General features: G+C 38.0%; 1 protein-coding gene across 1 annotated transcript in view; it reads left to right on the top strand.

Annotated features, from left to right (window-relative positions):
* hrc (histidine rich calcium binding protein) overlaps positions 1-7,598 on the top strand; it is a 9,951-nt gene extending 2,353 nt beyond the window's left edge. Inside the window, exons 3-8 of the mRNA XM_017483978.2 lie at positions 1,020-1,992; positions 5,660-5,760; positions 6,283-6,351; positions 6,630-6,684; positions 6,910-6,946; positions 7,260-7,598. Of these exons, the coding sequence (XP_017339467.1) occupies positions 1,341-1,992; positions 5,660-5,760; positions 6,283-6,351; positions 6,630-6,684; positions 6,910-6,946; positions 7,260-7,281 (936 nt within the window). The 5' untranslated portion in view covers positions 1,020-1,340 and the 3' untranslated portion in view covers positions 7,282-7,598. The remainder of the gene's footprint in view (positions 1-1,019; positions 1,993-5,659; positions 5,761-6,282; positions 6,352-6,629; positions 6,685-6,909; positions 6,947-7,259) is intronic.
* The last annotated feature ends 8,249 nt before the right edge of the window (positions 7,599-15,847 follow it).

Raw genomic sequence — 15,847 nt, 5'->3', positions numbered from 1 at the left:
TAATATTGGATCATTTTCCTCATTAAATAAATAAACAAGTATAACATTTTTGTCTCATTTGTTTAATTGAGCTCTCTTGATCCACTTTTAGGTGAAAATCTCCTGATATTTTCGGTCCTATTTATGCAGAAATGTAGAAAATTATAAAGGGGACCACAAAAGGGGTTAACAAACTTTCAAGCACCACTGTAAATGTAAAAACGACGGTTCAATCCACCCCAGTCCCAGTGATGATCCAGCAACTCATGGACAGATTCCTCCGTCCACACACTTCTTTTGCACGTTCAGCATCTGAAAATCTGACGATGTTTTAGGTCATGTTTATGCAGAAATGTAGCAAATTCTTTCTCAAGAAAATGATCACAAAACTTTCAAACACCACTGCAGAAATACAGTTTTTTAAAGGGACACAGTGTGCCTATAAATAACCCTTTGTGAATATTTTCAGTATAGCAATTATGTGTATATTTGTGTTACCCTCAATTTCAGACCTACATCTAACCTACAATTGAAACATGATAGACATTTTGTACACCTTCCAAATCATAAGCATGCAAATACATTATTATTATTATTATTATTATTATTATTATTATTATTATTATTATTGAATGCAACCCTTTGAGCAATAGTGTTTTTCCTGTTGTTGTTTTTTTTTTTAGTGTTCTAGGCAAGTAAATAGAATTAATAACATTTTCAAGATGAAAGAAGTAGATGACAGAGATCTGGTTTCAGTTACAGCGAGTGAGGTCAAGGTTAGATTGTGGAGTGTATTGTGAGCTGCTTTATATAGCATCCCAATCACCTGTCAGGCTCAGTGAAGCACTACGCATATATTTGACAGGCTTTAGCTGACTTTGGAGATTGGGTGGTGTGTGTGTGTGTGTGTGTTTGTGTGTGTGTGTGTGTGTGTGTGTGTGTGTGTGTGTGTGTTTGTGTGTGTCTGTATGTGTGCATGCCTTTCTCTTCTGCTAGCATGCACACCATTGCTATGTTTGCTATCTTTCTCACTCACACAGACAGGCTGAACAGAGGACATCAGAAGAACAGCCTTACAGACATGTGGTCTTGTCAGTCATGTGTCCCTGTGCTTCCATTTTGTTCTCTGATTGTGTGTGTCAGTGTATTTGCATGTGTGTGCTCATGTGCATGTGAATGAACTGAAGTGGTCACTGCCTGCATAGGAATCAAACAAAAAGCAGACCTACTGCTGCACCTCGGCTTGCAAAAGTTGTTTGCTTTCTTTTATCTAGTGCAAAGAACTACAGTTTAAACTGCTTTAGGGTGGGGACACTGCACTAGACTGGAAGATCCGGTTCCTACTTGTGCAAGGGTTGAAAATGGCAGCTCGGCATCATGGCCTAGTGTGGCTGCTGCTAGCTCTGCTGAGTGTCGGAGTATGGACTCACGAAGCAGTGGAGGTAGAGGACGAGAACCAGGACGAAGTAGAGGAGCTGGGGGAATTGAACACAGAAGAAAGTGATGAAGATGGAGAAGCACCTGATGAGGGAGCACAGGATCTAGGAGGAGAGAGTGATGAAGAGGAAAATGGAGAAACAGAGGCAGATGATGATGAGGAAGAAGTAGCAGCGGAAGTGGATCAGACAAAGGAGGAAGAATCTGCAGAGGACGACACTTCTGAGGAAGAAGACACCACGGAGGAGGGTGAAGCTGAGAGGGAGGATTATGGAGAGGAAGAAGAGGCTGAGGATGAAGCCACTATGGAAACTGAGGTTGAAGGAGAAGAAGATTCAGAGGAGGATGAAGCTGAAGATGTGGACGAAGATGGAGCTGAGGAGGAAGAAGCTGTAGATAAAGAGGAGGAGGAGAAAGAAGAAACCGAGGAAGAAGAGGAGATTACTGTGTCTGATGACAATGGTGACCGTGAGGAGGATGTTGACGTACATTTTACAACGGAAGAGGCTGATGAGGACGAGGGCAAAGATGATGAAGATGAGAATGGACAAAAAGGTGCAGATGATGAAGCTGAAGGTATCTATTTACAGTGTTACAGTTTAGGTGTCTTATCCATGCTGTCACAAAAGTACATGTTTAGGCATCTAAGCAATTTTATACACTTAACCCAAGTTTGGATCATATTTAAAAGACACTGAACTGATTTCAACTAGTTTACCACCAATCAGTGATCTTTAGTCCCTTCACATTTGAATAATCTCTTGCTTAGAATAAATTTACCACAAAAAAAATCATTGATTACAATTATAAGTTTTTTTTTTCCTCTTTCCAGTTTGGGACACTGTATGCTTTTGTTGTCTCATTACAGGCATGCAGTTTTAAAATAGCCTGCTATATCTGAACACTAGCAAGCATCTGAACTGTTCAAACCATTTTAAGCCCCCCACGGGTGTTTGCTGTTGACAGAAACATAAAATAATAATTTGTTCAAAGTTTTTTCATGTCTGCTGAAATTATAGGTGAATCTTGCTGTGTCATAAAAGGCCATACGTTACTTTTTAAGCAGCCACCTCATCTTTTCGACCTGTCACAGAGGTGGAGTTTCAGTAACGGCGAGTAGAGATGGATGCAAGTGCAGTTCAAACACTTTAATAAGGACAAAAGCAGAGATATCCAAAATGCAAGAGAAGGTCCAAGTCAAAACCCAGGTGTGGGTCAGGTGATGAGCAAACAGGATAGGCAAAACAATACACGTGAAGTGAGAGACAGGTACCATATCCAGATACAAGAATAACATACAGAGGCAAAACAGCTTGGTAAAGTCAGATGTGAGATAAAAACGGTGTGAGATAAAAACAGAGTGCTTTACATTGCCCAGGACAAAGACACACTGAGGTGTAAATATACAAACTAATCAAGTAATAGAGACACACGAGGGAGGCAATCCATGACAGGACATAGATGGAGACAGGACATAAACCAAACCAAAACACACGTGGCAAAAATAAACAAAAGACAAGACAACAAGGAAGTGAGTGCCATAGTGCTGCTGGCGGTTATGCGTGCTGAGAGCCTCTGCTTGTAGCACGGCGGGGAAATCCACGACATGGAGCTTCCTCATAGACGAGCTCAAAGACACTCATTATTGGTTAGTGTCTGATTGACAGGGGAGGAGTAATACTAATACTAGTAGAGCAGATCTACTGAATGTTTTTCTTTTGCCCCATCAACACATGAGTTCTGTGACTGAAAAACATTTGGAGCTCATAACAATTCACAGCCACTGCCTGAAAACCACTGATCTGGTCACACCAGATAGTGAAAGCAAAGGTTCACATACTTTTGCCACTCAGAGTTATGTAATATTGGATCATTTTACTAAAAAAAAAAAAGTATTATAATTGTGTCTCATTTGTTTAATTGGGTTCTTGTTGTCTACTTTTAGGACTGAATCTGATGATATAGGTCATATTTATGCAGAAATATGGAACATTCACAAACTTACAAGCACCACTGTATGTATAAATAGAACTCTAGCATATGTACATACACACTGATCTTATCTTATCCTCTGTAGCTGTGAGTGAAACAATATGAAAATTCCATGGTATGATAAACATATAACCAAACTTTTTTTTTTTCGGATCATAGTCCGCTCAAAAGGTTTTTTTTTGTTGTTGTTTTTTTCTCTCTCTCCATTTTTAAGCTACAGCAGCCATGTAAGTATTCACTATTTTTGAACAAAACCTGTTCTTAGCCTTTAGAAGTTTATCAAAATGACAAAATGAAACAGATACTGTATTAGCTGGTGTAGCTGCTCTACATAAAAAAAAATCTTGCCGTAAATTTCAAGACACATGCAATACTTGCGAAAAACATCTTAAATAGTATACTCTGCAAAGTCTGCAGGCAGGGGTGTGTGTCACTGCAGGAATGCAGTTTTGGCACGCCCAGCTTTAGGTACAAGTCTGATTGGCACTCCCAGCTTTAGGTACAAGTCTGATTGGCACTCCCAGCTTTAGGCATAAGCAGCTTAAGTCTGATTGTTCCTTTACAAGCACAAAATGAACCCTACCCTGAGCTTAACAATGGAATGTACAGTCTTTGAAAGAAAATAAAAGTGAAAACATCTGGGTTACGCATGTAACCCTGTTCCCTGAAAAGGGAATGAGACATTGCGTGAGGGACCAGATCCGCTAGGCTTTGAAAACCAACTCCCTTTAGCTGAGAAGAGAGCGAGCTGCGACGGGAGCGGCCTAATTGTAAGGCGTTCACAGACCTCCTGAAGTCTGCCCTGGCCTGCTCCACCTCTAGACACTTCACACAGAAAGTGTGTCCGTCCCCCGTGATGAAACGGGAGCAAGGCATGACACTTCCTGAATTCTCTCTCACTCATACTTTTCTCTCTCTCTCTCTCTTTTTTTTTTTAAAGGGACAGAAAGGTAAAAAGATTTTTATTTATTTATTTATTTTTGGAAAAGATAGAGAGGAAATGAGTCTTTTTTCGAGCGTTATAAAAACGCAGTCTCACTGAAGATAATAAAGCTGACAGCACGGTTCATAGGTGCCTTTTTTATATCACACGACGTGCTTAATTGCCACATCACCCGATCACAGTAGGCCTATACATAGGCATGATGTTACACAAGCTTCAGATACCAGTCAAGCCCAAGGGTGATTCCCACAGCGTAAAACTCACGCAATGTTGAATTCCATTTGAAACAACTGTTACACTGTTAATGCATACATCAGTTTGTCCTCAAATTACACTTTCTTTTTGGCTTCATCAAAATGAGACTGCAGAGCTATTCTTAGTAGATTTATATTACTTGCCAAAATTTATGAAAGCCAGCTTTGAAGTAAACAAATATTTCATAGTTAAGTTATTTTTCCAAAACAACCAATGTACTGATATCTAGTATAGAAAGAGGTTTTTGTATAGTGGTATTATATGGCAAAAGATTTCATGATGTTTGAACTTACTGTATTCTGTAATTATTTATAAATCCAACTATCTCGTGTCACCCAGACGACGACGGGTTCTCTTTAGAGTCTGGTTCCTCTTAAGGTTTGTAAAGCTGCTTTGTGACAATATATATTGTTAGATACACTTTTACAAATAAAGTGGAGATTAATTGAAATGTTGATTGTCCTTTTGATGACATTTAATTGTAACACAATACCTTAACACTCTATTATGTCCTGAAAATATAGCACCAAATATCTTGTTCATTTCAACATTAGTGTCAGATTTCTGTTCATGGATCTAATCGATCATCAGCTTTCACAATTTCCGTATTTAATATTAGTCACTAATAAACAAAATCATTAAGACATTTCTTGACATTTGGTCTTCACCACCAGATTTTTATTTCATCAGTCAAGTTAAAATATGTAATAGTTTAATTGAGAATGTGGATAGTTATAGTAATCTACCAACATAGCTGAAGTAGCAGTGTGTATCTCTCCTTCCATGACTACACAATGTAAATATTAATAATTTACCACTGAATTAGTCTTGTGCAAACAGTTTATTGTATTTGTTTTGTGCAAACAAATGAAATAAGAGAAATGTACAATGGCAAAGGAAATTAATTTGAGAGCTGAAATTTCTAAATGATGTTTTCTAAGTTATGCATCATGTCTTTTTATGATACTGAAACACACTCTTTAGAATAAATGCATTCGGCTTTACAGTGCATGCAGATTTTAACCGATTAAGTGTGCATTGTTTGCTCTGTAGAACACACTGGCAATGATGAAAAAGGAAATGCAGAGGCAGAGACCACAACTGCATCAAAGTATCACAGTGGATCCCTGTGTAGTCTGTGCTCCATCTGTGAGGTACCAGCATGAATTGCATACACACCATATACAGTAAAACATGAATGCAATACTTTTTTGGTAATTGTATATCCATTCTTTTGATGCTGGAATGTTATCTTTGCTCGTTAGGCAATTGAAACAAGTAGAGTAACATTAGCATCCTTATATTTGTCGGATGTTGCTATGGCTGAAATCGGAAAAAAAAAGAAGATGAAAAATGTGTTTTGCCAAAATGATTTCCTCCCTATAACACACTGACTTTAAGAAACCATAAATATATTTCAGCAAAACCATGTATAAATGTTTTAATTTACTTTTTAATTTCAGGCTTTGATCAAGTTGCTGGATAGCTTCATGCTGTACTGAAACAAACACACAATCAATACATTTTTTACACCAGCCCCTTGAGATATATATATATATATATATATATATATATATATATATATATATATATATATATATATATATATATATATATATATATATATATATAACCTCTCAGAAGGAACTTTTACTGTCTTTTTCCCTCTTTCTCAGCACTGCAACAGTTGTGATGAATGCCCGTGCGAGGCAGGAGACTCATCAGTGCATTGCCAACACTGTGATGTATGTACATCTATACAAAGTGTGCACAAGTATACAAATGTGGTACAAAAAGAGGGTGTATAATATAAATCAGTGCTATCAAATATTATTTTATAATCTCTCTCTTTATTTTATAATCTCTCTATAATCGCTCTCTATATTGTAGCACGTTCCCAAGTTGATGACGGACATTTTATGGCCACTACTGAGCTCACAGGCTTTTACAAAACTGATGGTCTAAAGGTTTAATGTATAGTTCCTTTCAGAATTCTTATTAAGATTTTGATTTCTTCCCCTAGCAATGCTTCTACTGCTACATATGTCCTGTGTTCTGTGAGACGATCTGCGAGTCAGGTATCACATTCTGCTTCTAACAAACATTACCATATTCATTCAGTCACATTATTTAGTTTAACATTGTTGAAGCTTTTGCACTTAAGTGTTTGACAGTATGATTGAAAGTCAATTGTCGGACTTTTTTTTTTATTACTGTGTTTGTTCTGCTACATGTATACAAATCAAATGACTATGTGTATACAGTATATTGTGTAACACAGGCCCATTTTGTATTTCTCACAGGTGGCATTATAGACGTGATGTCTGGAACAGTGTATCAGTGAGTACTGAATCTCTAATACTTTGTCAAGATATTCATATACTTAATCCTTGAGTATTTAAATACTTGAGTGCTTTTTGTCATTTCATATAGACATGTAAAGAAATACATAAAGAAAAATACAAGGATTAACTGCAGTGTGTGTTCATTAATAAACAAAGAAGTAATTGGGGGTGTAGTGCTTAAAAATAATTTGGTCCAAGATGTCCTGTTTTATTCCCTGTGTTCTAATGATCTAGTAATCTTTAATGCCCTGGTACAGTGCATACTACATATTTGATGTTTTGTCTTTCCTTCCTTGTTATGTCTGCAGAACTTTGGCTGCGTATCTTTGAGGACATTTCAAGTAATCTCCTATGTCATCCTGTGGTGGACAGCAGAAGCAAAGCGTTGCTGGCATAATTTGGAAACGTGACCTTTTATCTGCCCATCTTATTAAGTTCGTAGTAGCAGTATGGAGATATTTAAAGCAGATATTTTAAATTCTATCTTTAAGGTTTTTTTTTTGTTTACAGAAATACTTTTCTCAGAAATGACTAATAAAATACAGGCTATTTATTTTCAGTTGCCTCCGATTCTCTCATGATAAAACACTTGTATTCAGTTCCACTAGAAGTAAATAATTTCAATAAAGAACAGATAAGATACATGATTCGGTGGTACTCTGTGTGTATTTTCCCCTAAATGCACAGATGAAGTTCTAACAAAATTAATGAATTTCAGTTTTGAGGGCCTGTTTAGCTCAGTATTAACAAGTAATTATAGCACATTATTCCACTGATTAAGTTCATTTTGTATCTGCTGAACAAGGGATGGTATGGTATGATAAATGAAGTTATGGAATAATTGAAATTTGGTAGAAATATCACACCTGAAGCGCCACCTTCTTCCTAGTTAACTTCCTGTAAATTCCAAATCTCTTTCTTTCTATACTAGTGATGAAGATTTGGCACCCACTATCCTCTGGTCTCCACAGTACTAATCAACAAATCCTAACTAAGAGTATATAGTATTATAGCTCAATATATCAGTTTTCACTACATCCCGGTATCTGCTTACTAGTTCAAAAACGAGTGAAAATACATGTTCCCCAGAATTTTACTTTTTAAGAAGCAGCCAAAATTGTGTTAAACATTTTATAGCACAAAAAGTGGCACCAAGCTGCGCCTGAAAACATTATTATTTGAAAAATTATAATAATCTTCTACAGTGTACAGTATAAATAAAAGCATAATTTTAGTGTCTTACCACATTATCATACTGATAACCTGCTGTTCAGCTAAAATATCTTGTAAGAAAGAGAACATACAAACAAACAAGCAAAAACATTTAGGTAGTAGAGCCTACTAATCATCTCATTTTATAGTTTTGTCTGAACATTAGTATTCTTATCTAAAAAAAACAACAAACAAAAACGAGTGTTTCTTCATAACTCAAGAAGCAAAGTATCTGTGCATGCATCAGTATAAGAATCTGATAGACCACATTTTCTGCTAACGTTTTTACTAACAAAGTGATTGGCATTTTCACTTGAGACAATTCATTGCCACACCACCAGAGGGCACTCCCCTGAATTCTAAGCACTTCCTCAGCTACCACTGATCTGTACCACTACCTCCACATGTACCATGGTGAGTTCATCTCAGTTTCTGTCTCATCGTCTTTGATGATAAATGTGCAGATAAAACACTCAGGTCCAGTCTCTGTTCTCTGAGTGCTGATTGAATCCAGAACAGCAGGAAATTTCCACAATACCATCATGAAACCCAACATACCCACTACAGCCACTGTAGCCATTATCGCATCCCTTAAAGATTTGTGCCATTGATGGAGGACCAATAGGAGATGGAACTTGCAAACCTGCAATGCACACCATTGTCGTTCAGTGTTCTCCTGATGGTGGACTCATGAACATTAACATTAGCCAATGTGAGAGGCCTTTAGTTGCAAAAATGCTACCTTGGCTCCTTTATGACCTCACAGACTATTACAGGTCTTGCTCTTAGAGTGATCTTTGTTGGTCAACCACTCCTGGTGAGGATAATAATGGTCTTGAATTTCCTCCATGTGTACACAATCTGTCTGACTGTGGATTTGTGGAGTCCAAACTCTTGAGATGGTTTTGTAACCTTTTCCAGCCAGTTGAACATCAACAACTCTTTTTCTGAGGTCCTCAGAAATCTCCTTTTTTATGCTATGATACACTTCCACAAACATGTGTTGTGAATATCAGGCTCTGATAGATCCCTGTTGTTTAATTAAAACAGGGTGCTCACTCACACCTGATCATCATCCCAGTGAGTGAAATCACCTGAAATGGAGAGGGTTTTCTTTTTCTTTTTTTATTCAACTTGACCAGTATACCACCAAAACACTGAAAGTTAGAAATGTCAGTACTGCCAGCATGATCTGTAAATTCTTCACAGCCACTATAAATTGAACCCTAATGCCTTTTTCAAGATTCCCTGGATCTCTTCATGCCAATAGCCTGATAAATGCAGGGATTTTGACTTGTATTTGTCCTCTGTGACTATACCACATGGTATCCTAAAGTAATAATACATCTCTGAATGATCGCCCAAGTTCAGGGTAAAACATAGTTCTCACTCTGCTCCATACATGTTTCTTTTACAATCACAAAATGTTTTTGATGTAAGACACAGTGACTACGTTTACATGGACAGCGGTAATCTAATTATTGACCTTACTCTCAGTAAGATAATAATGTGATTAAGGTGTTTTTTTTTATTAATGAGATTAATGAGTCACTTTTAGAATACTAATTTCATGTACCTGTTTTACATGTTATAGAACATAATTAGACTAATGGCTTACCTCCGCACGCGACGCCGCCCGACGTCCCTCCAGAGTTTCACGTATTAACATACAGTTCGTCTTCATTATGGTACCGTATATATAGTTTTGGGTGTTTTTATTTTTAATTTTTACGAACGTTTCCAGTGGATTTAATTATTTGTCATGCTATACGTGCTAATAGACGACTGCTTGAAGCCATGGGCTGCGTCCCAAACTGCGTACTTACCTACTGTATAGTAGCTGAGATACATGTATTTCGCCTGCTATAGGCCTATAGTAGGCAAGTACGTGGTTTGGGATGCAGCCGTGCTCTATTGTTTGCCGTAAAAAGGTTGAGCACTGCCTTGTGTGTACGTGTCCTGTCGCAAAATGCGGTGAAAAGTCTCACACGACGTTATTAATGTGATTAAGGTGTTTACATGTCTGTAATACACCTCGATAATGCGACTAAAACAGGAGTACTCCACACGTCCTAATTCGATTTGTGTTTACTTCAAGTATGACCTTAATTGGATTAAGGTAATTAAAAATGGCTGTTTACATGGTAGTTTCTTAATCAGAGTATCGTCTTAAACGGGTTAATAGTGGATTATTGTTGTCCATGTAAACGCACTGAGTGACCTACCAAGGACAAGTTTTAGAGGACAGTTTGTTTCCTTTGACACGTGCTCCAATCAAATTTCTCATAGTCCTTGTGTAATAGCTATTTTATATTCCATGGGATTACTAAAACCGTTACGAAATGGGTGGTGATATTTCAATAGAAATTTTTTTCATGATACTTACAAATTGATTTAACCACATCCTATCCTTGAACACATTAACGCCTTTTCTCCTGAGCTGTAGTCACTTTCTGCATTTATCACAGGAGAAACAACACCATAGCTCTGTTTATGACCCAACTGAACACTGTAACATCTATCTTTGGATGAAAACTATTCACACATACCAACAGTACACCTGTATCAACATGATGATCAGGGATCTTTAAATCTGGCCGTGGAGGTCCATTGTCCTACAGAGTTTAGCTCCAACCCTAATCAAACACACCTGAGCTAACCAAGGTCTTCAGGATTACTAGAAATTTTCGTTCAGGTGAGCTTTGAGGTTGGAGCTTAACTCTGCAGATTTGCAGAACTCTGTGAACCCTTCACTGTTGCCAATATCAAATGTAATAACATTTTAGGCCTATTTGACAAGCATAAATATGTCAATTATAAACATAATTACTGTAAAATACTGTTAATTTTTAAAAAATTATTTATGCTTATATTACATCTGTTCATTTCTCAAAACACATGAATGAAGTAGGCTTTTCCCAATTTTCCCCAGAATTCTACTAGCTTAAAATTAATTTAAAATTACCAATTAAAAATGGTCAAGCAACCTGTATTGGACCACTTGAAATGGAATGACCATATGGCGTAATTCTTAACTGGACCTAAAAGGTGTATCAACAAGATTGTTGTGTCTTAAAAATGGTCAGTACTTGTGGTGGTTCCTGTCTATTTTGTAGAAGAGTTTGAAAAATTGTTGAATGGACTGTAATTGGATGTGTAAAAATACACACATTCATATAAACATACAAACATTCAGGCATCTCATACAAGCATTGCATATATTGACCAGAGTACACGTATACAGAGCGTGAAATTTGGCGGATCTGGCCCTCCACTAATATTGGCACCCTTGGTAAATATGAGCAAAGAAGTCTGTGAAACATTGCCTTTGACAATTTTTACCTTTTCATATTTTGTTTCAAAAATTCACAAAAATACTGTGCTCTCATTGATATCAAACAATTGCAAACAACACAGGTTTCACATCTTTGTTAAATATAGGTGTGCAACAATTATGTCCAAAAGCCTTCCAGAACCTTGAGGTAAACTAGGAACCCCAGTCAGACACCATATCCTGAGGAAATCCATGAATTCTAATGCCACACAAGAAGTTCCACCATCTAGCCTGCTGTGGGAATCTTGGAGACAGGAATGAGATGGCATGCTTTAGAAAATCTGTCAACAACTGCAAGGATAACAGCATTACCTTGAGAGTTAAGTAGGCCTTTACAAAATCCATGGATACGTGTGATCAAGGTTGTCTCGGGATAGGGAGGGGATGTAGTTTACCTTGAGGTATGGCTCTAGTTTCTTTATTCTAGGCAAAGGTGGAACATGCAGCAACAAATCTCCGGATGTCAGTCCCCATTTTGGGCCACCAGAACTTAGATTGGACATGGCTCAGAGTTCTAAGGACTTCCGGGTGTCCAGATAAAGGCACGGCATGACCCCACAACAATACATCGGACCTGATGTTTAACACAAAGAGGCAACCCACTGGCTCATTACCTGGGTCAGATTGGTGAACATGAGCTTTTTGTACTGCCATCTCCAAGACCCACTGAATACCTGCCAACACTCTGGACAGGGGAATGATTGGTTCCCACCTTTCCTCCTCTTCCTGGGGCTCAAACTGCTTTGACAGTGCTTCAGTTTTGGCATTCTTGGAACCGGGTCTGTAAGAGAGGACAAAGTTGAAATAGTTAAAGAAAAGGGCCCACAGAGCATGGCGTGAGTTCAAGCTCTTGGCCCCCTAAATACAAGTGAGGTTCTTGTGGTCTGGTCCTTCTCTGTCCACTGGAAGGGTGTCCCTGATTTCCTGGTGAGCACTGTAAGGGGTTCCGCAATGTAATTGAAGCCTCAAATTAATCTCCTATAAAAGTTGCCAAAAACAGGAAGTGTTGGTCTTCTTTCACTGAATCAGGGTGGGGCCACTCCAGGACAAACCTTACTGGGGCCCACCTGTACACTGCCACATGAAATAATGAAACCCAAGAAAGAGAATGTAGTGATGTGAAAATCACTTTTCTCTTGCTTGACAAAGAGGTTGTTTAGGAGCAGATGAAACAAGACTTACCGGACGTGTTAGATGTGGTCTTTGTAACTCTCAGAAAATATTCAAATATCATCGAGATATACAAACACACAATGGTTCAACATCTCCCTCAGGACATCATTGATGAAGGTTTGGAAGACGTCTGGGGTGTTAGCTAGCCTGAAGGACATCACCTGATATGTCCACTAGGGGTGTTGAAAGCAGTCTTCCATTCATCTCCCTCATGGATTCTCACCAGGTGGTATGTGTTCCAGAGGTTCAGCTTAGTGAATATTTTAGCACCCTGAAGGAGTTTGAAGGCTGTGGCCATAAGTGGTAGAGGATAGCAATTCTTCAACATGATGTTATTTAGGCCATGATAATCAATGCATGGGCGAAGACTACTGTCCTTCTTACCCACAAAGAAGAAGCCAGACCCTGCTAGTGAAGTGGAAGGCCAGATCAATCCATTCTCCAGTGCCTTGTGTAATCATCCATTGCTGATCTCTCTGGGGCTAACAATGAGAAAAGTCTACCTCATGGAGGGCAGGTTCCTGGCAGCAAATCAATGGTGCAGTCATTTGGTCGATGAAGAGGAAAAGTATCAGCCTGGGACTTACTAAACACCTTCTGGAGATTGGCATATTTCTGGGGAACTCAAAATAGTTAAACAGTTTGACTTGAGGAATGGCTAGTACCTTAGTATTTGGTGTAGATGACTCACACTGGATCCAGAGTTGTCGATTAGGCATCAGAAAAGATTTCCAGCCGTTGAACATGCACATCTCCTTCTGGCGAATCGACTAGTTGGCCAGTCAATCTGAGGATTGTGAGAAACTAACCATGGATAACCAAGGATAACTGGGAACTCAGGTGTGACAATAATAGAAAAGACAGTAATTCTTGGTAAATCAACTGTAATGGGAATGGTACAGTGTGTTATCTGGCCAAACCCCAGAGATTTGTTGTCTAAGGATGTTAAAGTAAGCTCATTCTGGAGAGCTACAAGTGTTATTTTCCAGCTCTTGGCCAGAATAATGTCTATGAAATTGTCAGCAGCTTCCGAGTCAACAAATGCAGAGCTCATGTGCCAACCATAGCCCCATCAAGAGACACATCACCATCAACAACCCAGATGTTGAAGATTGGGGTAAGTTATTTCTCTCGTCTCAGCCAACCCCCCCCCAACCCCCCGCTCCAGATGAGAATGATCTTTTCCCACAAGTTCCTGGGCAATTAGTTCAGAAATGCCCCAGTTCTCCACAGCACAGACATCGCTGTTCCTGCATACGTCTGTTCTGTTCAGATTGTGATAAACGATACTTACCAAGCTGCACGGGTTCCTCTGCACTATGAGGTTGGAAAGCAGGTAAAACTGGATTGACGTGGCCAATTTTCACCATCCCCAAAATTCACCCTTATGCTTTAATGATTTTCTGGCTTTAGTCCCAGCCTATTATAATTCATCCTTGAAGTCATATCTGTTATTTTAACACTGGTTTGCAAGCTTAAAGGGCGTTGACTGGAAACACAGTTCTGGTGAATGTCTAATTGATAATTTATTGCCATAGCGTAAAGCTGCTTTAGACAAAACACAGGGTTCTCCTAAATCAATTTACACAGGAAATCCAGAAATACAGAAAATCCTCTGCTGTGCAGTAAACATAGAAGTCTTCTAGTTCAGTATACACTTAGAATATAACTTGATTAAAAAGTGTTCTATGGTTTTAGATTATGCTTCTAAATGTTGATTATACATATATATTATGTTTGTTACTCACAAAACTTTGCATACACATCAGAATTGTTGAAAATTTACATCTAACAGGGGTTCCAGAATTGAGTGTGGCGAAATGGCTCAGTCCAATCTAAATGTCTTGGCGATGCAAAATTGTGAAGCTTTTGAGTTTTAGTTGAAGGGCATGTCCGTGGTGGAATGACAATGTTCAATATGAAACAAATCACATTTTTGAGGCCTTAACATGCTCGAAAACTCATGAAACTTTGCATACACCTCAAAATTGGTGAACATTACTCAAACATGACATATTTCATACGAATCCTTGCCTGAGGCTATCTACATGCCAATGTTCAGTTATAGTCATAGCGTGACCTGCTGGCAACATGAACTGAGGTTTTAAAGTAACTCAGATATACAACGTTCAATCTGCACCAAACTTCATGTTCCATACGAATACTGCACTGAAGACATCTACATGCCAATATTCAGTTATTATCATAGTGTCACATGCTGGCAAAGGAACTGACATGTTACACTGATGCTAGGAAAACTTCATATAAAAAAAATATGCCAGAAAATTCTAAATATGCTAAAACATGCTGGCAACACTTAGCTAATTGTTGAAGCGTACTATTAATGCTATTAAACAGGATGTTTTTTTCTGAAGCATACAATGCCTAATCTTCCACAAACCTCACAGATTGATAAGAATCCTGGCCTGAAGACATCTACATGCCAGTATTCAGTTATTGTCATAGCGACACCTACTGCCAACAGGAAATTGCATGTTTTACATCATGATACACTTCTAACAACATACAAATGCTAAAAAGTGTTTTAAAAAATGGAACGCCATTCCTCTTGCAGAGCAACCACAACATTCACCCATGTGTGAGGACCCGTTCATCACTGCTTGCAACTTTGATTTATTACATTTCTTGTGAATTACATTTCTTGTGTATTATTATGTGTATTATATTTCTTGGCTTGTTCGCATTCAATATATAAAATTTCCTGTCTTCTAAATGTCTGGATGGAACATTCTCTCACAGAACAGGTCTTTGTACCTGCTTTAAATAATTGAATGACAGATCTGTGACAGTGCATTTTGAACATGAGTTGGAATGTGATTACTTAATCTGGACACAGTCACAAGCCTAATTAAAAGAGGTTAGAAACACTAGTACAACCAGGTTACTGTTTGTTTGTTTTTTCTAAGCAGTCTGTGCTTCTGTGAATACAGAATTCATTTTTCTACATAATTATTTGGAAAATCAGATTGAAAAGCTTTTATTACATTTAAATCTTGTGATTAAAGAACTGTTTTGTTTTCTTTTTCTTAGTATTGTTTTATCTAGTCATCTATTACATTCTCTCATTCCTTCCTGGTATCATATCATCTCTGATTATATCTGTCCTTTACTCAGAACAAGTAGAGTCAGTCTAATCTAAATGCTCGGTGATGCAAA

Source organism: Ictalurus punctatus, chromosome 13, assembly GCF_001660625.3.
Source record: "Ictalurus punctatus breed USDA103 chromosome 13, Coco_2.0, whole genome shotgun sequence".
NCBI classification, from domain to species: domain Eukaryota; kingdom Metazoa; phylum Chordata; class Actinopteri; order Siluriformes; family Ictaluridae; genus Ictalurus; species Ictalurus punctatus.
Note: the sequence above shows the minus strand (reverse complement) of the source record. Positions and strands in the feature narration are given on the sequence as shown.